General features: G+C 42.6%; 1 protein-coding gene across 7 annotated transcripts in view; it reads right to left on the reverse strand.

Moving 5' to 3' along the window:
- Positions 1-25664, reverse strand: part of LOC128873224 (cell adhesion molecule Dscam2-like) — a 209999-nt gene that overhangs the window by 17146 nt on the left and 167189 nt on the right. For all 7 annotated transcript variants that reach the window (XM_054116629.1, XM_054116627.1, XM_054116625.1 and 4 more), the window contains exons 12-18: positions 22920-23039; positions 18298-18477; positions 17080-17227; positions 14958-15256; positions 5397-5545; positions 5063-5217; positions 3572-3753 (exon numbers count right to left, since the gene is read on the reverse strand). In XM_054116629.1, the coding sequence (XP_053972604.1) occupies positions 3572-3753; positions 5063-5217; positions 5397-5545; positions 14958-15256; positions 17080-17227; positions 18298-18477; positions 22920-23039 (1233 nt within the window). The remainder of the gene's footprint in view (positions 1-3571; positions 3754-5062; positions 5218-5396; positions 5546-14957; positions 15257-17079; positions 17228-18297; positions 18478-22919; positions 23040-25664) is intronic.

The raw sequence follows: 25664 nt of genomic DNA on the forward strand, positions 1-25664 counted from the left end.
TTGAAAGAGGATCGGTGGATCCACGTGGTGAATCGTTCATATAGCCTTGATCTAGCTTACCGAGGGTCTCTGGAAACGAGGTGATTTTAGGTGGCAAAGAAAAGTTCTACAGAAAAAGAGAAACCAATGGCAAGTTTGTGGCATACTTTTATGTACTAGTAACACTCCTATAGTCGCAGACTTGGCCTACTTCTTTTTTGTAAAACATCCTGCATCAAGGTTTTTATTGACAATCATCAATCGTAAAGAATTTAAATACGCAGTACATGGCGGTTACAGATTTTTAGGAGAAAGAGGAGCTTGGACGAGGAGAGGTTATATAAGAACTTGAATCGTAAATTCGGTGCTTGTTACTTCCAAGGAGCACCTGCTGCCGCCAAATCTACATACTCAAATTTAGGACCCATCTGTCGCTATACGAAGTTTACTTCGCTTTAGTTGAATTAAATTTACGCGTTATCGAAGCCCAAAACATTGTCAATCTCGGTGGAAGAGGTTACACTTTTGGTTGTCCAGGTTCTTCTGGAAGTGGGAACTCAATTTATGCTGTAGTGGCTGTTTGAAAGGTCTGGATAGAAGGATACAGGTTCGGATCCAGATTCTTTCTCTCCCAAGTATCGTTTACTTAGTCGAGTGTCAAACACGCGGGATGTGGAACAACGGGCACGATCGACTGACACGCGCGCGTTGCCCCAACAAAGGGATCCACTTTCTCCTCGGTTTTCCCGCGCACAAAAGGGCCCTCCTCGGAGGAAAAGCTCGTTCGATGGATCGCTGCCCCGAATTCCCCAACGTCGAACGAAACAGGACGGAAAATGGAACGCGGTCGGGAGGCATTTCCGGTGCCGCGGTCGAGCGAAACACCGGGCAAATGCACTCTTTCCCGAGATCCGGGTAAAAGAGAAGGATTTCTCGCTGAATAATTTTGAAGACCAGGCGTTCAGTGTTCCGCCTTTGCAGGGAAAGGACAGGTGAGTGTCTTGACTCGATTGAGGAGACAGTCCGATACTTTTGGGGGTCTTTATCATTTTTTTCGGGAGTTATAATTGGTTCGGAGAGAAGATTGATAATTACACATGTAATATATGTAACGTAATTTGAAGAAATTTATGCATGGAAACGTAATACGCATGTGGCCATCTTCTAAATAAAGAATTCTAGTTACTCTACGACAAAAAAGAAAAATATATACATTAAAATTTTATATTCCAAATATACAGTTGAAAAACGTATACTTCCATGTAGAAAAAATATGAATAATTTCGAGACCTTTGAGAAAAAGTAGCGCTGAAAAGAAATACTCCTTGCAGCCTATTCGCTCCTTGAAACCATTGAAATTGCACATGAAACACTTTCAGCATCGCTGCAATGGAGGAACAGGTAATTAGGTATTCCATTCTAGAAGAGAAATTCTGTTACATAATTAAAGAATAGTCTTGAAAATTTAAGAAATTCTACTTTCCTCTGTCATATGTAACTAACGAAAGTATCAAAACAAATTCCTTTGCTCTACTTTCCGAAGTAGAGAACAAATTGACCCAGACAATTTTAAAGGACATTAATGATTTATATTTCAGATACGTCATCTGCTAAGGATCCACGAGCTGATCTCACCGGGTGAATTCAGAATACTCCTAATCGGTTTCAAGCTCCTTCCGAAATGCTGAGGACTCGTCCCAAGCATCGTACTTAGTATTGTTTCATGTCGTGGGGAATTAGGATTAATAGAGTGGAAGCCAATAAATGGAATCAGGACAATCTTATCTCGAAAGATTAGAGCAAGGTGCTGATCCGATTAATAGAGACATATTTCCAATTAGGTGTTATATTCGGACGCTCTCGTTCGATCTTCCGCGTACAGGTTGGAGTAACAACTTCATTTCCGTGAAACCATTGACGTTTGGTGGGAAGGGCTTCTATATTTAGTCAACGGAAGCAACGAACGAACGTTTCCGCTCTTCCAATTTCGAGTTCTCTTGAAGGTGCTTCTACAAATATTAGTAATGCACCTATAGCTTGGCAATTATTTATCAAAGATACTAAGTCAACATAACATCTTCTCAATTTTTTCTGAAAATTGTGACCAATTCTCTGATTAATGTACAGGATTCTACCGAGTTGTCGAAATGTCGTGCTTCGTATCCGTGAATCACTGATTGTTGATCGAAGTCTTTTTACCAAACGCCAAAGAAATACTTGCTTCGCATCGAGCAACGCGAACAGCATTGTAAAAACTTTCCAGCACCGAGGCAGACGTCCTGTATGATGACAGTAGTTTTTGTACACCGAGTCGCGCAGCGGTCTTAACTGTTTTAAATGGGACGCTGTGTAGTTCAACTTCAGCGTGTTAATGCGCGTTGAGGCAAACACGACCAGTTGGAACAACAGGTTATTTAGGGGAAGGAGGGTTGTAAATTCATGATCCTTCTCTCGCGAAATACATCCCCAGCGAAAATTTGTTGCATTTTTTTTTCTCGCCGTTGGCTTTCCCGAGTATTACTGGTTTTCTGGAAATTAACTGCTGGGTCGGGTAACTTTATGGATATTCTTACTGGGGTTTCAAGATGCGCAACGCAGTTCCCTGTATTTGTTTCGAAACTTCTTGGAAAAAGGACTTTTGGAAGAGAACCGAAGTTGAGTTTCGATGTACCATTCCTGCTTTGGCTTCTTTAACCTTGGTAAATTTTGCGAAGTTGTTACTCTAGTGAATCATTTAGAGTTTACTTATCTGCCTCATCTCGATGCAATATGTGCGAACAAGAATCGCATTACATTAAATAGTCTAATTTTGGAAACGTGTCTTTTTTAGTATTATTAGACTTGATTATAAATTCTTATAGCTTTCTTATAGCTTTCTTCTTAAACATGAAGAATTTTTCAAAAGAGACTTCAGAATTTTATTTTTTAATATCTTCGATACATACTGTGATGTAATACGTGTATTGTAATATATATTGAATACGTTAAATTGGTATATTTTAAATAAAGTATACATGATAGTAATTAAACATAATTGAAAGTGTCCGCTACGTCACGTTGACAGGCATATTTTATTATTAAAAAACAAAACCCTGAAGCATCTTTAAGAAGACCCTTTACTTCATACTCTTTATGTTAATGGTTTGCTTTCTCGTGCAATTCCAATAAGAAAACTTCAAGGAAACGTGCATTTTTTAAAAATTTGCCCTAGCGTAAATTTATTCTAAATAACCTCTAACAAAATTTGCTAGACGAACAATCCCTTCATAGGGGACATCCGAGTGCAACGGTTTAAGACCCGTTTCCTTTCGAATATCAATCAAATATTATAAGTAAAGTTTCAGGAAAAAACTAGACAATATACTTTATACCATTTTTCGTGATTTAAAGCACAAAAACAAGTCACTGGCTAGTCCAGTGATACGGCGCACCAGTCTAGTCTCTTCCAAAGAGAAAAGCCTTAAAGGTGTCCACCTGTTCCTACTTCCGTCGTTCATCGTAGGATTGCACGATAATTGACGTAGACAACGTCACGTGCAATAGGATGACGCTCAAACAAGAGCAATTAAGATCCTAAATAGAGTATGCTCACCGTCCTCCAGAGTCTGCACCGTCACCGGGTCGGATCCTGGGCCGTCGCCTTTATTATTGAACGCCTTCACCACGACGCTGTACTGGGTGTACTTTCGCAGCCCTGTTAGACTGTAATCGTACGATCCGTCCCCGTTTCCCGTGATTCCCACTCTGGTGATGTTCACCGATTGATCGTTCCCTCTGAAATAAAGCCACGGTTCCGATGTGCCACGGGCCGGAAAGATAAAACGCAGTAAGGAACGCGCGGAACCCGACGATACTTAAAGCCATCCCGTGGAAACTGGAGCGAAAAATGGTGTTATGATTCGCGGCACTTTTTCCCTCGATACCCTAGCCTTCGATATGAAATTCTCCTTCTCGTTCAGCCGAGTAGGCACCGGAAGTTCGAAGCATCCGGGAGCCACGTCGCGTTTCCTCACCGCCTCGCGACGAAACCGTCGCGATTCTTCGCGAATTAGAGTCGAAGGGGATCGGGGCTAAAAAGAATCCGTGGAATCCGGGACTCCGAGGAATCTGATTATTCCGGCTGAAGACGCGGCGTTGAAAGTTTCGCGACGACTCTGATCCGAGGCAGTCCTCCCCGACGAATATTAATATCCATCGATCGGTTCCCGGCGTCCCTTCACTCCGATCCATTACGTTTGAAGCTTATTACGCTCGGGCCCGTTGGGAATTTTCGTCGGCGGGTTTGACTGGTTATTGGAACTCGCGAAAACAGAGGATTCTTAATATGAAATTAGTTGGCTTCGAGCGGAGGTGGGCAGCGTCTGAGTAAGGAAGCTATGGAAGATATGGAAAATTAAATATCGAGAGTTCTCTTATCCGCTATACAGAGGAATTTAACCCTCTCAGACCTGAATTATGTTTCTTTCTCGTGTTAATGTAATTTAATTGTCAGAGTTAACTTGGACTGAAATTATTATGGAAAAAGTAAAAAATAAATTCTAATACTGGTACTTTTCGAGGAAAACTGATAAGGACATTCGCCATAGACGATAGTGTCGGTATATTTCAAAATTTGCGTCCTCAATTGTGAACTCCAGGTCTGAAAGGGTCAATCTGGTCACTTGAGTAACCCCCTTTCGTATTCCACGAATGATTCATCTCCGAGTTCTAAGAGTTTCAAAGTCTTCCAATACCTTTTTCCGACGAATTGAATTCCTAACATTCAAATAAAGAATGTATCCACGTAGAAACAAGCTCAGCTCCACAGAGATAGCCATTTACGAATACCAGTATCTCGCCACGGACCAAGTCAGCGACCGTTCGCAAAACACCGGTTCCGAGAATTCGATAACAAAGCGCGACAATTATCCGGCGCCCGCCGCCGACGGAAACGCGCGTCGATCGGCGCTCCATTGTCGCGAAATCGTCGCGATAATCGGCGAAGATTCGAGACCCATCGACGAAGAGTGGCGTCCCCCGCGGCCACCACGGTCCCGAAGCGTGCTAGAAACTATTCTAAACAGCCGTAAGCGTGTAACGATACCCGAGATTGGCGTAGCTGATGGTGTATCCGAGAAGTTCTCCGTTCCACAGGGATCGATCCGGTGGTTGCCAGGTGACCTTCACCTGCTGCGGTCCCAGGGGCTCGGCGACAACGTGCCTAGGAGGGCCTCCAGGGATCTCACCGTCGGTTTGGGCCTGTTGTAGTCCCGGTGAACGTCGTCGTCGAGGTGGATGTCGTCGCGGGGGCCAACGGGGAAGAAGAGTAGCTCGTTAGTCAGGGACGTGGTTGCCCAGAACACGGGCTCAACGAATGGAATTAACGCGATAGAATGACATGTTCTCTTTCGAGGCATGCTGATATGTTTGATACTGACATGAAGGATGTCGCTTGGCGCTGATGTTCCAAGGTGATTTTCCGCAAGCACCCGAAAGTGGTAGGACGTCGCCGGTTTCAGGGGCGACACCAGCGCGACCGTGTTGTCCCCTGTCACCATCTTCTGCGTGTTGTGCTCATGCCACACGTCTTTCCAGCAAAAGGCAACGACAACGCTTAGAGGGGGTTCGTGCAGCGTTGATCGATTGGGTCGAGCGGATTTACGGAGCGCGTGACGCGTGGGCGACTACGAGGGATCCACGAAGAGGAAGAATCGACGTAATACGTATGCGGAAAACTTTTGTTTAACGGGTCCCATTACTAGGTGCACCAAACGTTTCGCATTTTAAGTATTCAAGCTGGTAGAGGTAGTAATGGCTGGGAGAATTCCCCTCGAGTGGAAGTTTTGCGAAAGTAGATTCTTCCACTTGCTGGATCTTGATTCAAGGCAGACGCTGATTGCAAATTCGATACGGTCGTTACTATTAGCTACGGGGCACTCTTGTTGCGTCCCTTTGTATCGTTAACCCTTTGCACTCTGCCTCATCTCGTTGCAAAATGTGCAAACAGGAGTCGCATCACATAAAATAGTCTAACTTTGGAAACGTGTCTTTTTAGGCATTATTAGACTCGATTATAAATTCTTAGAGCTTTCTTGAAGCGTTGACACCGCTGCAAACGTAAAGTATTTATGTATTATTTATGAATCCTTTATGTTTGTAGCGGTGTCAATAACAAAGTTTGTTAGACTTACGATGTCCCCTCATAGGAGACATCCGAGTGCAAAGGGTTAAAACAGAACTGCTACTCTTCTTACAGTCTAGTAAGAGTTGTATAGGTGTTACTGTTCTTTTAATTGAACTTCAAGAAAGGAGCACCTACTGTTATCGACCAATTATTCGTTTGTTTGAAGAAATGTCAGGGTGTTTTAGATTTAGGGGTTGTTTGTGTCGAAAGAACAAGCCTCAGTCTTTGTGCTGGGGATCATTTAAAGGTCAAGACGCCGAGGGTCGTATCTTTAAGATACTTGAAATTCATTGACATTTTTCATCAACAACAATACAGAGTGTATACAGGGCGAGACATTTGAAACAGGTCACCTGAATAATTCGTTTACTTTTAGCAATAAATGAAAAAGTGTCGAACAAGACACTTGCCAATAACAATTTATTTTCCATTAGCTTATGTAACCTTGAATGACCTTCGACTATAGGTCATTGTATTCGTCTTGAAACACTCTATCGGAATATGTATAAGAAATTATATGATTCTACTTACAAAAAACAGAGTCGACTCTCATATCTCTTCTACGCTTTCCCCGATAAAAAAGTTATTGACACCACGTTATGTGCCTCTCGAAAACAAAAAACTGTTGTTCTACACTTTTCATTTTATTGCTAACAGTAAGCGAATTATTCAGGTGGCCGAATTATTTTAACTGCCTCACTCTGTGTTTATAAAACCAGCATCAAAATTCTGCACACAGTATTCATAGTAGCAGCAATAACTACCCTCTATAAGATCAACAATCTACCGCGTTAATGAACTATTCCTGTATTTATTAGGTGGACTAGAAAGTAATGTCGTTTCTTTTACATTAAATTCAAACAAATTTTTAATAAATTTCTATTTTTAATCAATTATGTAATCGCCTTTGTTATCAACAGCCTTTTGCCATTTAGTGTGCAAATTTTCAACGCCATATCGATAAAAATCAATGAGCTGATGAGTGATAAAAAAATATTTAAAATTGCACAAACGACATTACTTTCCAGTACACCTAATACATACAAAAACTAGAAAGAGGATTTATTTTGACATAAAGTTCACGCAATGCAAACTTGAAGCAAATCACAGAAATAAATCGTCCCTCGCTACCAACGTCCTGTAATTTCGACGCAAACAACATCACTCTCGGTAGCTTCATTGTTTCGCGAAAAGCAACCGTGGGCACGTGGACAATAACGTTAGGCGGCCCCGAAATTAGGTTATCCCGACCGTCGGAATTAGTCCGCCGTTATCGTGTCCCGGCAGAGTAGCAGTAATCCGACACGAAGCGGCCGAAAAATCGAACCGAGCGGTCTGCGGTCGACGAAAAACCGAATCCCACGAAATTCCAGTACCCGATGGAGATGCGATCGCTCGTCGAAAAGGCAAAGTTCAACGGGGGGGAAGGGCAACTTCGACGAAAGCTTCGGGCATCGAAGCGGCACGAGGACGACGCGTCTCTACCTCGAAAGCGCTCCAAGTTTAATCAAGCGTGCTCCGGCTCTGATTGAGTGAAAACTCGGTGCTCGTGCGGTTTCTATTACCAGACCTCTAATACCAGTTAATACCGACCAAGTACTCGCGTCGAGCGATCCCCCGTCGAACTGAAAAGCTATAAAATGATTCGCCAATTCGTGGACCGCAGGATCCTGTCGTCTTAGTCGTAGACGACATCGGGATCCCGTGCTCGACTCGCAAGAAAGTCACTTCCGAGTTTGATCTAACTTCGAAGTTTCATCGGATGATTACGAACAAGAGAGATTTTATCCAGAGGCTTGGAATCATGCTTGAGGGATGAAACTACTTATAACATTGTACCATTTTTTTTTTTATTCTATCGTATCTCGAAAACGTAGGCATATTTACCATAACAAGTTTCCCCATCTATCTTAAAAATTGCGAAAATACAGGCGATAGAAATGAATTTTTAACATCCTCTCGCGAACATAATTTTCTGCTTAAACTCGTGCACCAAACTTTCCAGTATTTTCAACGTCTTTCGCGAAGCAAAAGTTCGAGGGGTAATTTCTCGGCGTAAACTTAAATTACCAGAACAAAACACGTATCGCTTATTTCTAGTTGCTTTATAAGTCTGGAGTTTAAATAAAAAATCCAGAAGGAACGTATTTCGAACGTTCGTTGCGAGTCGAGCAGAGATCTCGAGGATTCTCGAGACGATAGTGATAACAAATTCTCGACTCGGTGCTTGCTCTGAAAACGTGTTTCACGCACGTTAACACCGCTCGACGAACCAGCTGCCTCTCCATGTGTTAAGATCGATAATTTAGCGCCGGCCGGGCGATTCGGGTCGATTAGGCGTAAATGAGGACATCCGAAGTTAACGAGGGACCGGAACCTGTGGGCGGGGTGGGGGGCGACTTGGCGCTCTCAAAGGGAACTTTCCGTGGCGCGAAAATAAAGCGAAGACGAAAAAGAAGCCCAAGCATCGACTTCGTGGCGAACTTCGTCTTCCTAGCGCGTCCTTCGGCGCTTTCATGAAAAGTGACCCGACGGGGTTGACACCCAACCGAGTAACACGAGCGAATGGCTAACGACTCTACTTGCGAAACGAATCAAGACATTCTGAGACAGGCCTCGCATTCCATAATCAACAAAATAAATATGTAGGATCCTATGACTTGAATTTCGATGGAACCCACGATCCAAACAGTGTCGAATCCGACTTTTATCGAAAACGAAGCATCGTACGCAATAATTTTATTCAACTTTTCCACGCAGAATCACTTGTTTCAACTGATCATACCTGAGCACTGTGTATAGAAGGGGATAATTAAGTATTGTCGAACACAACGTGAACTATTCCTCTCTGAATCTTCTACGTGTTATGATCGGAAAACATGTTTTGATTCGTCGGCCGACTTTCCGTTGAAAATTGAAAAACTTTCGTTGGTTGGTATGCAGATACGAAGACCGCGAGCCGAAGGAGGCTGGCTCTCGAAGGACTGGAGAAATTAATTTTTCCATTAAAATGTAAAAACCGAGGATCGCGAATTGGCTCCGCTGTGATTCACGGTGATTGTTTGTCGTCCTTTTTCCTTATCGATCACGTGGATCGAGGTACGGGAAAAGTTCGGTGTACGCTTGATCAGGCTTTATGGCCATCTTCGGTGATAGGAAGTTACTCAATTCCACAATATAACGAAGAAAAAAATATGCGTCCTCAGAAATGCTACGAAGACGTATCATAAGAAAAAAACATTTTTCTTTGACATTAAATAAATATAATATTGAAAAAAAAGACACTACAAAAATGTTTGCAATAAACGGAGAATAGGTATAGGTAAAAAAACATTTTTCTTTGACATTAAATAAATATAATATTGAAAAAAAAGACACTACAAAATGTTTGCAATAAACGGAGAATAGGTATAGGTAAAAAAACATTTTTCTTTGACATTAAATAAATATAATATTGAAAAAAAAGACACTACAAAATGTTTGCAATAAACGGAGAATAGGTACAGTCTTAGAATTAAAACTTTTTAAAGTAATTATAAATCATAAAAATGAAGAATGACATAAATACTATCCTACGTTACCTTAAGATCAGTGGGTGTTTGGTACAGAGCTCTCTGCTCTTCGAGGAACACGCAGTACCGGAAAACACCCCGGTACGTTTGAAACGAATGATTCCCTGGCCACGATTGCCAGCAGATTGATTGTATATTGATTGTATATTGTTTGCCATATTGCGCTACAATTTCATTCTTCGCGATTGCCTCCCCAGCCGCGGCGAGTATTGATTAAACTTGAGATCGAGCCTGACAGTCCAATAATGGAGTCTTAATGCCCCGTCGAGATGCTGCAAATCAAACTACTTTCGACAGGCTGGCCGTAATTAAACGATAATTATTAGCGGCTCCGAAAGTAATCGAAGTATGCGTGGAACTTCTAACGATCGAAGAAGGCTGAAATAGAATCGCGGCGAGTTGTGATAACGCTAAATTTACCAAGAGGATATTTGATGGTAGAGGATTGTTTTGAAAGGTGGTTCGATTTCGAGCGGTTGTGTCGAGAGGATCTCGTTCTAGAGGATTAACTGTTTGGAAAATGTGGTTTACAACAACTCCCTGCAACTCTACACTTCATGAATATTTGAGAGGAGTAATGGAGCTTCATACCTATTTACGCGGGAGTTCGATATTCCCTCGAGTACCAGAATGATACGTTTTTTGCAACACCTTTTTCAGTGTCTTTGAAAATTCTGTTGGCGACGTCGTTCCTTAAGCTACTCAAAGGTTAATTGAAAATATAGTACCCGCAGAGACTTGCAAGCGAAATGGAGGCACCGAGTTAAGAAGGTTAAATTATGAAGGAGTCCAGAAATGGCCAAAAATGGCTTGAAACTGTGCCAGATTATTTTATAAGTCTGCGTATTTCTGTTTATGTAAATTTCTGTGAAAAATAATATGTAAAAACACACACAAAATATTAACGGGTTACTCGAATTCGTTTTGACACCAGCCTGGGAGACTGCACATAATGACTCGGTCACGTGTACATAAGTAACCACGCAAAGATTCATAAAATTCAATAACAATTATTGAGATACGTGCTCGCTTTAACTGACGGAACAATCAGGTTACAAATCGAAGTCTCCAAGGAAGATTCCTCCTCTGTCTCCACTTGTCTCTGAGTTCCATTTAATTTGTTGTATGATACAGCAACGAAATTTTAAAAATTCCATCTGAAGGACCGAATAAAAATCGACGAATTTCGCTGCTCCAGGAAGACGCTCGTACAGCGCGAACGTCGAGGGCTTTGGTTCGGTGAAATATGTAAGGGCCACGACAAGTCCGAACCGAGTTCTCTCCTTCCAAGTTTTCCGACATGGTCGGATTCTCCGCGATATTGCCCTAAATATCCAAAAATCTATAAGGACTTTTACCCTGCTACGTGTCGAGGAAGGGATCGATTCGGACTGGGAGCATGGCTGCGTACGACGAGCTCAGCGTTTCTCAAATATCCTGGACGCCTGAGAATCCGCTACAAGCTCCGACATGCTTCCAAATCGATTAAGGAGCCACATCTACGATCGTCGAAATATCGATTTTTTGAAATATTCCCATTCGATTTCACTGTTTTCTCGGAAGATTTCATCTCGAGAGTTCGAGAACTAAGCAAGCGACAGCTGCAAGCAGCTTAATACTTCGCAGGTGTAAATTAAAATGAAAAATCGATTTCCACATGGTTTGATGAGTTTTTTATTCAGATAAAAACAATGAAGATATTCCGGTAACCACAGTAAATCGCCTTAGGGAAATGGCTGAAATTTGTAAACCTATAAAAACTCGATACCTACAGAATAAACTTCCGATAAAAATACAATGTACAATTTCAATCCAGAAAAGCTTCGGAACTCTTTCGCTTGTTTTATGTGTGCAAGGAATATTTTCAAGCCCGGTACTCTATTTTTCCCAGTGCCCGCGTTATCGTTGATCGAAGATTCATTGGAAGAGGGCGCATAAGAAATTAAGGCCCGGCAAGTAGGTCGGTCAGAGGCTAACTTTTCCAGAGATTACGTGTGTATCGGTGCAAGGCGTCTCGGAGGTCTCATCTCTCGGAGATGATCAGGACCGAGTCAAAGGACTCGCGAACGTCCAGAAAGTCAAGGTACTCCGATGAGATATCTCCGCGACGCGATGGATAACACCTTTAGCGATGGAATAGGTCACAATTTGAATTCCAAAGCAGCTCCCGGAGAGTCTTTTTCCTACTGCGGATGTCAAAGCAATAAATCACCTATCTACGGTTAACCGTTGGCGCTCCGCGAAGTGGACTGCCTTGTAAGTCTTTGTAATTCGTTCCTACGATCGATCTTAACCTCGCCCCTGATCGCTGTTCCAACCCCTCGTGAACGAAGGAAACGCCCTGGACATGCCTGCGTCAGGTTTGAGAGACGCTGGCCACACAAGGCGATCTCCGTCGCTGGTCTTGGCAAGGATAGGCTACCTGACTGTAATCCGGGGACGCTGGCGTATCTGTTTCCTTTGGAGTATCAGCTTGCATCTCGACGTGAGGCACGTAGACGCCAGAAGCTACACGAAACGAGCGAACAGCGAGCGGATGGAGCTCGAAAGAAGAGTGCATCCCTGCTCCTTGCAACCTACTGTCGCACCGCAGCGACGAAACGAATTTGTCCTGGGACACGACAACCCGTGTAATTGCGAAGTCACGGACTTGTTGTGGGCGAGCGTGTATCCTGGAACTTCGCTAGAACGAGTTCAACGGTTAATTATGGCGAGGAGATAAGGTACGAATCGCTGGAGCGATTCGGCTACCCTTGGACTATTAGTGAATTCTTACCCTCCGTTGTTACAACTGGTGTAAACAGTTTCGACTAACTTCGCGGCTGAGTGGAAGGATCACTGTAACGGGCCATCGAGGTGTTAAGACGTTGAACTATCGGGGTATTATGAATGGGTGGTAATTGGATATCGGATCTCGAGCTATCGTGTTGGCTGGAGTTTTGGAATGTTTGACGCTGATGAGGTGCGGAGTTGTTGGTAGTTCTTGGCTGTACTGGAATATTTCTGTGTCGGGACGTTGAATTGTTTGGATGTGTACTCCTCAGCAAACCAATGATTCAACCATTACTGATTATATTTAAGTTTTTAAAATCTCATGGTTTATACTGTACTTATTTAGTAATTGATGGCTGTGCTGCAATTAAGGAGGTAGCTCAATTTTTGTATGTTATTGAGGTTAGAACATAATCACGGATTTAAAACATTCCTTTTTTCGTGGTGCAATAAGGAGGAAAATTTGAAAAAAATGGAGCTGCCTCCTTATTGATGCACACCCCATCAATTGTATCTAAGTTTAAGTTCTGTGTAATACTGTAATGTGTACTGTTTGATTTAATTCTAATTGAATTGCACCGTAGGGCGTTTAATAGCCTATCAAATAAAAAATAAACTATTTGGATAATGGAATCTTGGAGCGCTAAGATACTGAAATATCACGATATACATATGTATGTATATTGATCAAGTCGTATTGATCGAAACTCCAACATTTCTACAACCCTCAATTCCCTCACTAATAGATTATTTGCTCCAGATTAAAAACTATCCCTCCAAAAAGAAAACAGTTTAAAGTACATCATGCAGGACATCCTGATGCAGTCCATCTTTTCGCGAATAAGTACATTTTTCCTTGCGATGACGAAAGCTTCCGGCATACCATAATTCAATAAAAGCTTTTCGACTCGGAACTCGCCGTGAGAGCGCCATTTACAAAAACAATAACCCGTTTTCTCTTATAATATTTGCCCTTCCCGGTAAGATAATATCCCGGTAATTCTCAGGCGCTGAAAGGAGCGTCTATGGAGAGGCGCTGTCGGTAGGAACGTCAACGACGCGCACTATGAATATGCGTATCTAATGAAAATGAATCTAACGTTTTCTACGCGATGCGTGTCGCCGCTGAGGAGAGAACCGTTTCCCCCACAGCGATTTCGTAACGAGATTCACAGCCAGCGATCCGTGAAACGCTATCGAGCGCGCAGTGCCACAATACGCATATTTGGCCACGATCAATCGTAGTCACTGTGTCGTACACGCTCACGAGACACGCCTCTGTGTCTCGAGACAGGGTCCAGCATCGCGGGAGGGTTCCTGGGAGTCTGACGAGCAATTTTCCTCGTTTGCATAGCCATGGAGCGAACCCACTCGAGCGAACGACGAATCGCCGTGAACCCTTCATAACCGTGCGTAATTCTCGCGTGCTCGTTACGCGTGGGGTTTGATTCGATTTTATTGTTGGCATCGATTCCATTGGTTGGGAGATAACATGTTTACAGAGTCTATTTTGTAATTTGTCACGTTAAAGTGGCTGTAGGTGGAAGTCCGTGTTTATTGCGATCTGTATTTCGATTCATTAATGAGACCGTAGGGGGTTAAGGTGAAGAACCGCACTGATTTGACGGGGGTGTATGTTTGTATAAATATGTCGATATATATATACATGTGTAAGCTTATTCATATACAAATTTATAATGAAAAATTCATTTGGTAATATCAAAGCTATTATTTAATTTAGTAAAACTTTCTCCAATAGACATAGAGGGTACGAATATTTATAGGATTGACTGTATGTTGTAAAACCTTGAGAATGAAATTATACATATTTATAATGAAAAATTCATTTTTTAATATCAAATCTATTATTTAATTTAGTCAAACTTTCTTCAATAGACATGGGGGATACGAATATTTATAGGATTGACTGTATATTGTAAAACCTTGAGAAAGAAATTCTACATATTTATAATGAAAAATTCATTTGATAATATCAAAATTACTATTCAGTTTAATCAAACTTCTTTGATAGACATAGAGGGTACGAATGTTTATGGGACTGGCCGTATGTTGTAAAGGCTTGAGAATAAAATCTATCAATCTCCTTATATCCCATCAAGTCTTCAGTTCCTATCACCCTACCATTTCCCCATCCAGAAACCCCACATCTGTTTGAAAAACTGCCTGGTGACGTCAATAATTTAAACCCTGAAATTTTCCTGGTAGTTTCCGTCCATTAAACTCGAGTTATCGTGACCAGAAGAATAACCACCCTCCCCCCCATTTTCGGTAGCCCTGCGAAGCGTCGTGAAAATCGACGACACTTCGCACATGTTCCTGGCGAGAAGCTTTCCAAGCGACGCTGGACGTCCTGTGTGACGCGTGATAGACAGCGTTCCCGGATCGATAATCGCGGTTCAATAGATCGGTCGTGTACGGAGCAGAGGACAAAGCGAGTCTGGGGAACGTACCTTGGGCCTCCTTGTACTGGACGATGTAGTTGGTGATGGGCGAGCTTGCGTGGGCTGGATCTTGCTCGCTGGATGGGGACGACCAGGCCAACACCAGCGATCGGCTGCCCTGCTCCGTCACGTGTACATTCCGTGGGAAATTCGGTGGCTCCTGGACCAGCAAGTGGATCGTCGCCCTGGCGTGTCCGTAGGCGTTCGTCGCGACGCACACGTAATCGCCGCGATCTATGTGACTCGCCTGGATGATGCGCAGTTCAGAGATCACGCGTCCCGACATCTTCCTGTTGTCTATCGTGTACCTGGTCAAAGAAGGCTCGATCGAACGCGTGGACGAACGAGGAGACACGATGGAAACGCGATGGAGGCTGACGCTGGATTTCGTTACGTTTTTCGATCCCTCCAATATCCTCTCGCATTGCGGTGCACGCACCACGGAGCAGATCCGAGGGATTCGACAGATCGTTGACGAGACCACGCCGAGGGAATTATTGATGAACGCCTCCCGCGCAATTTTGCGTGTACAAAAGTTAGCGGGAACCCAGCGAAGGGATGCACGGTATAATCTCGTGATGAAGGAGCGCGAGCGTTGTTGCGAAAATGTTTCAAGGAAGCTCGTCAACCGTCGCCCGGAGTCACGTACCTTGTGCTATCGACCAGGGAGTGTACCGACGCGAGAGGCGCCCTTAGGAAAGATCACTCCAATTACCTTCGCGTTTTCGACGACGGAATTGTTATCAGCTTCAAACACGGGGCTTCTTTTGCACTCAGGCGCGAAGCATTAAATGTGTCGTTTAATATTCCCTTCAAATTCTAACTGTTGTAAGGTACAATTTGTATTCAGCGCCTTATTGTTTATATCAAAACCATACGGCGCGTATTGCAAGAGGACGATTCGAACGCACAACAGTTAGCTGTGTGTTGACGAGTAAGTGAGAATACTAACAAGGAAAGCTTTATAGGTGCCGCATCCGATTGTTTTGATTTTCGAATATGTTTTAAATGACCGAGAAATAAGATGTACGTATTTTTTTTATATTGGCCCGTTTGCATATTTAAGGGGTGAAACGACCACCTAGAGTTTCAGCTGCAATAGGCTATTATTATAAACAAATTATTTTTTACAAAATATAGAGCCTAGATTTTATATGAAAATAGAAAACCATGACACTTTTTCTTAAAAAGTTTTCTTTTATCTATGATAGTTTCGGAGGTAGCCTATTGCAACTGAAACTTTAGGGTGTGGTTTCATCCCCTAAATATGAAAACGGGCCAATATAAAAAATACGTATATCTTATTCTTCGGTCCTTTAAAACATATCCAAAAATCAAAACGATCGGAGGCGGACATCTAAAAAGCTTTCCTTGTAAGTGTGGCTGTACGCCATGCTTGAACTCATAATTCAATAAATATCTGAATCAATTAGTCCGTAACTTGTGTCTCTTTTTTTTTGGTCTGAACATTAATTCCTTTCATCACGTTTAGCGAATACACGTGTCAAACTACTGTTTAACACGTTGGTCGTCACGTCACCCATCCAAGGGTGACAGAACTTTTTATTAAAGAATTAAACAAATTAATTCTGAAGTCATGCTATCGATAAAAATTAATCCGAATATTATTTGTGAATATGGTGAATTTCGAAAAACAAGTACCATGACAAATGCTAGGTTACGCACTTTCCAATTGTCTCGAAACATAATTTTAACTACGTAGAAATTTTCACGATTATCAGCTTAGCGATCAACGCGTTAACAACACTATCTATACTGAAAAATAGGTATACTACATCACGGTTGCGTAGACTACTCTTTAGAATCATCAATTGTGCCTCGCATTATCTTCAACAAATTTGTTCATTCCATCCACTCGATTATCGAGAAATTCTTATCTCGTATTATTCCTTCAATTATTTCGATAGAAAATATTATCACTCAGCCCCGAGAGCTCGTTACGTCATTCGACTGATCCGTCTCGAGCGACTTCCGCTGTAATTAACATGTACCCTCCGGTCACCCCGATAGGAGATCGAAGCGTCAGTCTTATCGATCGTGCGTACAGCGCGGAACCACGCGAGGCGTCGCAGTATGGAAGGGAAGGGGTTTGATTAATTTCGATACAAACCTAACATCGTAGTTGGGATCGACTCTGCTGTCACGGGCACGCCAGCTCAGATCAAGAGGATCGTCTCCTTCAGCCTCGCAGCGCAGCGTCACGCTCTCGCCTCGTCGCACCGACTCTTGCCTTGTTTTCACCGACACCTGAGGGCCCGCTGTACCAGCAATCGCAAATTAATTTCCGTTCGTTCGTTTCTGATCGAACGAATGCCCGCTCGGGGTGTAGCAAAGTGTATCGTCGCCGAGGAGCTTATCGATTCCGCCGCCAAGGACGCGCAAGTTTGACGATTCGTTCAAGCGAAGTTCGAACCTTCCAGTGGTTTAATCGATAATTTCCAGAACTTTTTTTTCCAATTTCCAGAAACTCGATAAATTTACTTCGCGGACTGGACATTAATAACGTTCCGTTCTCGGTTATATGGACTATCGATGACTGCTGGTGGCAAAAATTGAGAGCTGAGGTAATAGATTGCCAATTGATGGCGGACATCTGTTTCTAGTTCATACTAAATCGTAAAGAGTGTCGAGTCAAAGCCAACGTCGATAAGTATGAAAGTTTAAGTGAAGCTAATGCGATTCGTGAAAAATTTGTAACTGACAAAGTGTTAAATGGAGTTAAAATCGTTATCAGCGATATTGAAGCGCGAAACTGGACCGTAACTCTGCTATGCATGTGGCGATGATCTAATTTAATCGTGTCCAACTAACGTGTATAGACTATTCACGCAATGCTATTTGAGTTTAAGTTGAGCTAACAACGTCAGAGTATATCGGATGCTCTGATTGCTGTCTGTCTAACTCGTTAGAGAAGCTCCTGTCGATTCGAGATTTGGAAAAGGTCCCGTGATTCCATTCGGGGAGGGCAATAGCGTGTTATTCTTACTTTTTTATATCTCAAACTGAACATCGCGCGAATGAACTGTAAATAGAAAAAAGTCTCTACAAGGTAGTATTATTCTTTTAAACTCGACTATTCGAGTTTCTCGTAGAATGTCCAGGAAAAATTGTCAAGCAAAGGGTTAATGGAGATACGTGTTTTCGAGGCACACATCCCCGTAACGACAGTTCCCGCGGGCATTTCCCACGATCGTCGAGGCTCGTGAACAGAATTTCGGTCGCGAAGAATTCCAGGCCACCCGATCGTGGCTGGAATCCCAAGTTCGCGAGCCCCGACTGCTGACACAGATCCCGGCAGCTGTAACTCCGTGTTGCGTGAATATTTTACCATGAACTGTTAGCCGAATGAGCTTGCTTAGCCCTGGCCCGATCCCGTTGCTCGCCTGGCACAGGTAGAAACCGCCGTGATCTCTGGATATCCGTGGGATCGCCAAGGACCCGTTCTCTGCAACCCCGGCTCCCTCGGTCCCGCTGTATCCCAGCTCTCTGTAGTCGCCTGGTGTTTCGCCTAGATGTTCCAAGGGACCGGCCATTACTCGTCGAATGCGAACCCGTTACACTAATTCGCGCGTCTGGTTCATAATTATTAACGCGATTCTCGTCGACGGCACTGGGACACCGGCTGTTTTGGAATATTAAGGCGACCAGGGAGAGGAAATCTGTGGATGGCTTGGAAAATGAATGAATGGGCTTAAATTGTGGAGTCTGGACTGATCGAAGCCATCGATTGGGATACAGAATGCTTCAAGTTTCGAAAAACGGAACGTGGGCATTTTGGAATGCTACCGAGCGAGGAATTTGCAAAACGGGCAGTTTGTGTATAAACGATTCAAATAACGGAAAGGTCCATGAATTTGGAATCAATAAATCGAAACAGAATGTGAAATGTGGATTCAAGCTTGTAGAGATAAACATGAAGGCGTTCCCACGGTATTTCGGTATTAAATTACGATTGTTATCGGTTTTCAATAGGAAGACATTTATAACGGGACTCATTATAGATCGAACGAAACGAGTTCGAGCGCGTGTTTTCATAAACTTTTGCTCCACTGTGAAACGCACTGTACTGTACGATGTTTAAATAGAGAAATTCGGTGACCCAGAAATGTCGACATTGGAAACGGGGAAGAGGAATGGGAAAGTATTCGCAAATATTTAACTCTTAAAACGTATCGCGAAACAAATCCAGAAAGCCTCTCTTCCTCCGTTGTGTACACCCAAGGGACAGGCCCCTCTCACAGACCAATTTTTCGATGTCATCCATCACGCACAAGCACAGTCGACCTCAACATTTTACACAAACTACGGAATCCCTTTCAAAGCACGATTGCAAACACTTCGGGTAAAAAAGGACTCGAAATGTATTTTTCCACGCAATGCTTCGTTAAAAGGCACCAATAGTTTTCAACCGTAGGTGGGCAACACTGCATTCGAATAATAGATAGCGAATAAAACTGACATTTAATCGATACAATATTCAAACTTTTATTCATTCGCTAAAATTCATTTTAAATTCATTCGTAAAGAATAAACGCGATTTTTATCCGCAAAAGAATTTTGCCCATCTCTGATTCATTGCAGTAATTTTGTTTTTCCAAACCGATGTCTTTTGCATTTCTGAAAGTTTTTCGTATTTTTGAGAGAAACGTTGGTTGCAGTGGAAACGTTGCGTGTTTCATCCTGCAGAAGAAGGAATCCCGTGCCGCGGGATGCACGCTTATGACGTTACAGAATGTTCCCCGGTATTAGAGTATCGGTCGGAATCCACGATGTCGCGTTTTCTTTCTTCGACAAGGGAACGCTGCCAGGCCGTCAGATCAACGTCACTCGACGTTCTTTCCGATACAATAAACAGCGGTAAAACGGGTAAATGTCCAAAGGAAGCTCGGTGTTGCGTGAAAAGATACAGTATTCCCGGAAAGTGCAGTCGTACTTTGTCAGACCACATCGCGATGATCACGAAGAACAACGTCTTTGAATCTATGTATTTAAACCTCTCGAACAAGACACACATGAAAACACTTCTCATTGATTAAAGAATCCAGAATTCTTTAGACTCTATTAGGAATATAAATATATTTTATTTCAATCAATTTTTAAATCAAATACGTATGTGCTGTTCCTCTCTATTCCTCGATTAGTTTCTCAAAAATTAATTCTAATGAGGCATTAATTAAATTGACCTTTAAATTCACACTTCCGTAGTCTCTAATAAAAAACACAAACATTTTATTCTCACGCAGTGTAGGCTAACTGTAGAAACACGAGAAGAGTAATTGTACTTTTCGATGGAGGAAACAAGAGGATAAATTTTACACTAACTGCAGCACGTCTCTGAGCCTCACTCGTTATAATAGAGACAGAGTTCTGCGTCCCTAGAATATACGCTGTACTATTAAACGATGTTGAAAAATATTCGAACGAAACGAGGCGCGATCGAGAAGGGAGGGCAAAGAATTCCATCCACGAAGCGACGCAATATAATGTTCACGTTCAACGAACCGATGAAACTAATTATACCGCCGCTTTATCGAGCGAAGGGCTTATTTCAGGCTGAATGAGACTCGCGGAAAACGTTCGTTCAGCGAAATTCCTGATGAATCCCTTCGTCGAGCCACCCTCTGCTTAAATACTGGCCGACAGGTGTAACTTAATGAAAACGACGCTGGGATCGACGCAGAAGCCATCGAAAGTTATTAGAGTTGTTAAGGAAGAGAGGATTGAGACAGAAACAAAGAAGGTGGATCGATAGCGAACGATTTCATTGCCTTTTTCGATAGCCACCGTCTGGTAATGAATAAATGTTTCGAATAGATGTTTCAAATTGCAATGTCGCGAGGATCATTCGAGCACTGCATAAAAACGTATGAACCATGTCGCGTTTAGGCTTGCATCTATCATATTTTATGTCCACGCGTGTTGTGTCATGATAAGACAAGGATTCTGGTAATTTGTAATTTAATTTCTACGATTTGTCCCAATAATAGGTGAACATTGGTTATTCGATTAATTCGATCAGGCGTCTATTTTAATTTCTACTAAAGGTATTATCCGCAAATGAATTATACCAGTCAAAGTAGTTGAAATCCAAGTTGAGGTATTAAATGGATTAATTAACTGAACGAAATAAATACAATTCCCGAATACCTTTAATTAAAGATTGATTAAATTTAATTATTTTAAATTCTAAAAAATATCATATCTTCGATATCACTCATGGCTAGTCGAATTAATCGTAAATTAAATCGAATTCAAATTGGATTTCATATTCCGTCGATAAAATATATCGTACGCGTACGTGAACATTTCTAGGCATTGATAAACCAGAATACACGCGATTCGAACATTCAGGATGTTACAACTTAATTCATTCCAGAATTGAGTAATCCAAAGAAGAGACTCGAGCGAATATTCTAAATCGACAAATATGAATATCTCCAAGTGCACGATGCGTAAAGGTTTCCCTTTTCCAACCACATCCTATCAAAGATAGCCATTTTCGAGGTCCTCCCCGTGACCTCGGAAGGACCCACGATCGCATTGGCAGAGGGAACGAAGACGCGTTGATCCTGCCGACTAAACGAGCCTGGAAAAGGAGTTCTGGCTGAATGATCAGAATTTCCTGGAATGAAAACCATTACGGAAGAAGGGCAAAACGAATAAGAGCTGCTAATAAGGATCAGCCAGCGGCAATTGCCAGCGCGAAATCGACGCGGGCACGTCTCGCAAAGAGAGTGAGCCGTCAAAGCGGAAGCATCGAATACCGCTTATTAAGGGGCGCTGAGCTACGAGAGGAAAATAAAATCTCATTTTAAAAACGTCGGACGTCTCTTCTGTCATCTCAAAGAGACACGGGAAATTCTTCGTACGCGGAGACGATGGCTAGAATAGCGGAGCAATAGGGCTCCGTAAGGCAGAACTAATAAACGCGGGTCTGAGGGAACGCAAAGTGATAATACGCGGAGGATACGAGAGACGGTGGGTTTTGAAGGACGCGGAGCCAGACGTAGAGCTCGAGACTACTTGGCCCTCGTGAAATTTATGGCCAGATCAAAGGATTAGCAGTGCCTTAAACAGAGCCTTTGACGTGGGACGCATTCAGCAGTTCTGATGCCGGGATAAGATGGAGCGAAAATCAGATGGTCGTTAGGAGCCACTCCCCTAAGTGTGATCCCAGATACAGTGCGAAACTCGAATGTTTAGTGCTGGAGACGAATTCGAATTCTATTAGCTCGGAACACCTAACGACGTCTAATTTGTCGATTAACTATCGCAGGTAGTACCAGAGGAAACGATTTGGAGTTCCACCGCTCGAGGTAAGAATGATGGAAGGGCTGGATCAGCGTCTCTCCATCTAAAGAATTTTTTTTACTTGTTTACCTACGGGTATAACATCAGAGCTCGCAAACACAAACACGTCTTTCCATCAGGCCAAAGAGACGCCTTTCAGAGCTGTTTAAGGTTACAGACATTTCGGTCTAAACAAGACTCAAACGGATTCCAAGAAAATGGTAATAAAGTGGAAAAGACAGGCGGAGGAAGTAAAGGAAAATATCAAGAAACTAGTTTCACACATACTCTTACCCGACACAGAGCAACACCAGCGCTCCTCTATGCCAAGGATCCTTTTTCCACTCGTCCTTCACAAATACCCTCACAAATACGCATCGATACGTGCACACACGGATCTCTCTATCAAACCAACGCGGTCCCTTCGATCCAAGACCAAAGGTTAGCCCCCGAGCGGGAAGATGGGAAACAAAGAGGGGACAGACGGCGGAAATGCGGGAAAACATCAGGAAACTAATTCTGTGTCGTTTCTCGAGGAGGAGGGTCGATGGCTGTCGCATTTCGCGATTTACAGGGCAAGATTGGACGCGTTTTTCAGAACGCGACCTGGAGAGATCCAGTCGTAGCGGAAGCACACCGCTTCGAAGAGTCGTGACTTACCGATCGATTGCTTCCAAGTCACAGTCGGAATGGGAAATCCTTCAGCCTGACAGGCGATGGAGACGCCGTGACCTACAACGGCGTTCTGGTCGATAGGTTCCACCGTCCACCGCGGCGGCACTAAAAATACGATCCAATTGGCTTAAAATCTTCTGGCTCGCCCATCCCGACAACGGACGTGAGTTTCATCCTGAGCCCTATCTCGAGCTATCCCCGTCGACGATGCTTCTACCGAGCCCGTTCACGGAACGCGAATTGCCGTCAATTACGACATCCGTGAGCATTGTACGCCACCTTTGGACGTCTTTGCCGCGTTCGCTAGAACGTTTCCTCTCGCTGACAATGCTTCGTTTCGATTCAACGAAACATCTGATCGTTTCTACACAACACGCTGGACCGGCGAATTGAATCTTATAAAGGCAGACCTGCCGCGTCTTACACGGGACGTACCGTCTAACGAGCTTGGTCTACAAACTCTATACTCCGCGCTTTGTGAGACACCTGTGTTGAAAGACTGGCACATCCGAGGTTGAACATCTCGAACTTTTCCTTTATTTTATCCTTCGTATTGCTAAGGTTTTTTTTATTCAATTTATTAATTTTTTCAAATTTTTCTTCGGGAAATTTCATGCAATCAAAATATAGCTTTCAATTTTCTAGATTTATAACAATGTTTACATCATTTGTGTTATTAAGTATTGTTAGACGATTGATGCAAGTACTCTGATACTATAATTCGTGACGTCGTTGATTGATTAAACATTAAACTACCCGCAGTAGAGTCTGAGAGGCTTGGTCGTAATTTCTAAGTAGAAATATCGAGTATTGGTCAGACGTGCCTGACAAATTCTCAAGATCAATTTCCTCTTAAACGAATACTCGTATACAAAAATTGTATTTATCAATTTGTACCAACTTTTTGCACCAATCGCTCTACATTAGTAGTTCCCAAATTTTGCACAAAAACTTTCTGCTATCAAGAACGACAGGTCTGCCTTTGCAGAGGAACAAAGAACGTTTGTTTATTTTTTTTCCCCTTTCAGAGTTGAAGTATGAATCCGTTGAAGTCGATTGACGAACAAACGGCAGGAAGATCAATCAACGTGTCCTCCATGGTTTCGGCGCCGACAGAACGCGTAAGATCATTTTCTGTCGGACTAATTAGCCATTGTTCCCGCGAACGTCGGTCTCGCCCAGAGACAGGGGAAGATCGAAAGCGGGCTTCCGTCGACGGGGATTGTCGATCAGCTACTGTTTTCATTGTCGCGTGTTGGCTGGTGTATTTACGTATTCATGTTGTGAGAAACGCATGCAATTCCCAACGGGTTCGATGTACTGCATACTTACGCATCGCTAAGTGTGTAAAACAACAACTGTGTGTCAACAGAGCCGACGGGTGTCTGTGTTTGGTTTACTTGAATTGACGATGTCGTATCGAAGGGATGGAAATGTTTACTCATTCGTTGTCTCAATCAAGAGGAAACTAATTACCAGGGAGAAAAAGTTCGAGCAGCAATTAAAATAACGAACGTACGACTGAATGGAAAAATCATCGAAACAAGGTGAAAAGAGGGAGTCTCCATGCATTCTTAACGTAAACAAAATCGTGCTTGTATAACCCGTGGGAACGTATCATTTGTAAAGTGCGGAACCGAGCGTGTATTTAACGCAGGGGGAGTCTCGAAGGTGGTAAACATAATGTAGGTTAATTGATAACCGAAAAGAAAAGAAAACAGGATGGGTACTCGTCGATCGATTCTATCAAACAAGGAAGAGTACTCTTTCAAAATATTGTCCGGTGAGAAAGTATCATCGTCGAGAGGTTTTAACGTGTCTCATGCAAGAATTATTGAAAAAATATAACGAAACACGGGCAGGCATCATTCCAAGTAAAATAGATTACGTGAATATAGAATGTAATAACGATCGATTTAAAGAACAACGTACGAACAACCGCAAACCTATCTCAAAGAGCGTTACTTGTAACCAGTACGGAGAAGAAAACACGCATAAAACTCGAGGCACACAGTAAATGTATATTAAAAACGTTGCTTCCAACATTCTCTTCCATCGTCATTCCAAGTTGCTCGTATGTATATTTATGGATACATATATAATGTTCATACATAACGTACGCACGTACCGCGACGTACGTACGCTATGTATAATTTATATATTAACCTATACATATATGTATATGAAAAATACCATGAGTGAGAAAAATTATTACGAGAAACGTATGAACCAGAAACGTTAACTACGCGAACGCATGCTTTACATCTGTCACAGACATTTGTTGCATTGCACGAGCACAATAAGTATCTCTCGGTACACGAAACCGCTACAAAGTACAATCAAAGAAGTGGATGATACGCTAACTAACGAACACGCGTAAATAGCAACGAAACGAAATAAAAGTAGTAAAAGGTAACAAAAAAAAAAATAAAGAAAAATCAAACGAAAAGAAAAAACAAGAACCGTTCGCAAAAAATGAGAACGGTCCGTACAACAGAAAGGTAAAAAAGTAAAACGAAGAACGTGTCTAACTCTAATTAAAATTCAGCCTCGCTCAACGCTCGATTGCTACATCGATCTTCTTTTACAAAATGCTGATGAACGTGAGGATGTACACAATAACTAAACGATGAACAGAGAAACGAGAGCCGAACAAAAAAAAAAATTATATCAATAACGAAGGTAATCTCTCTCTCTCGTTCTTTGCTTTTTTCCTTGCCTTACCCGGCT

The sequence above is a fragment of the Hylaeus volcanicus genome, chromosome 3 (assembly GCF_026283585.1).
Source record: "Hylaeus volcanicus isolate JK05 chromosome 3, UHH_iyHylVolc1.0_haploid, whole genome shotgun sequence".
NCBI classification, from domain to species: Eukaryota; Metazoa; Arthropoda; class Insecta; order Hymenoptera; family Colletidae; genus Hylaeus; species Hylaeus volcanicus.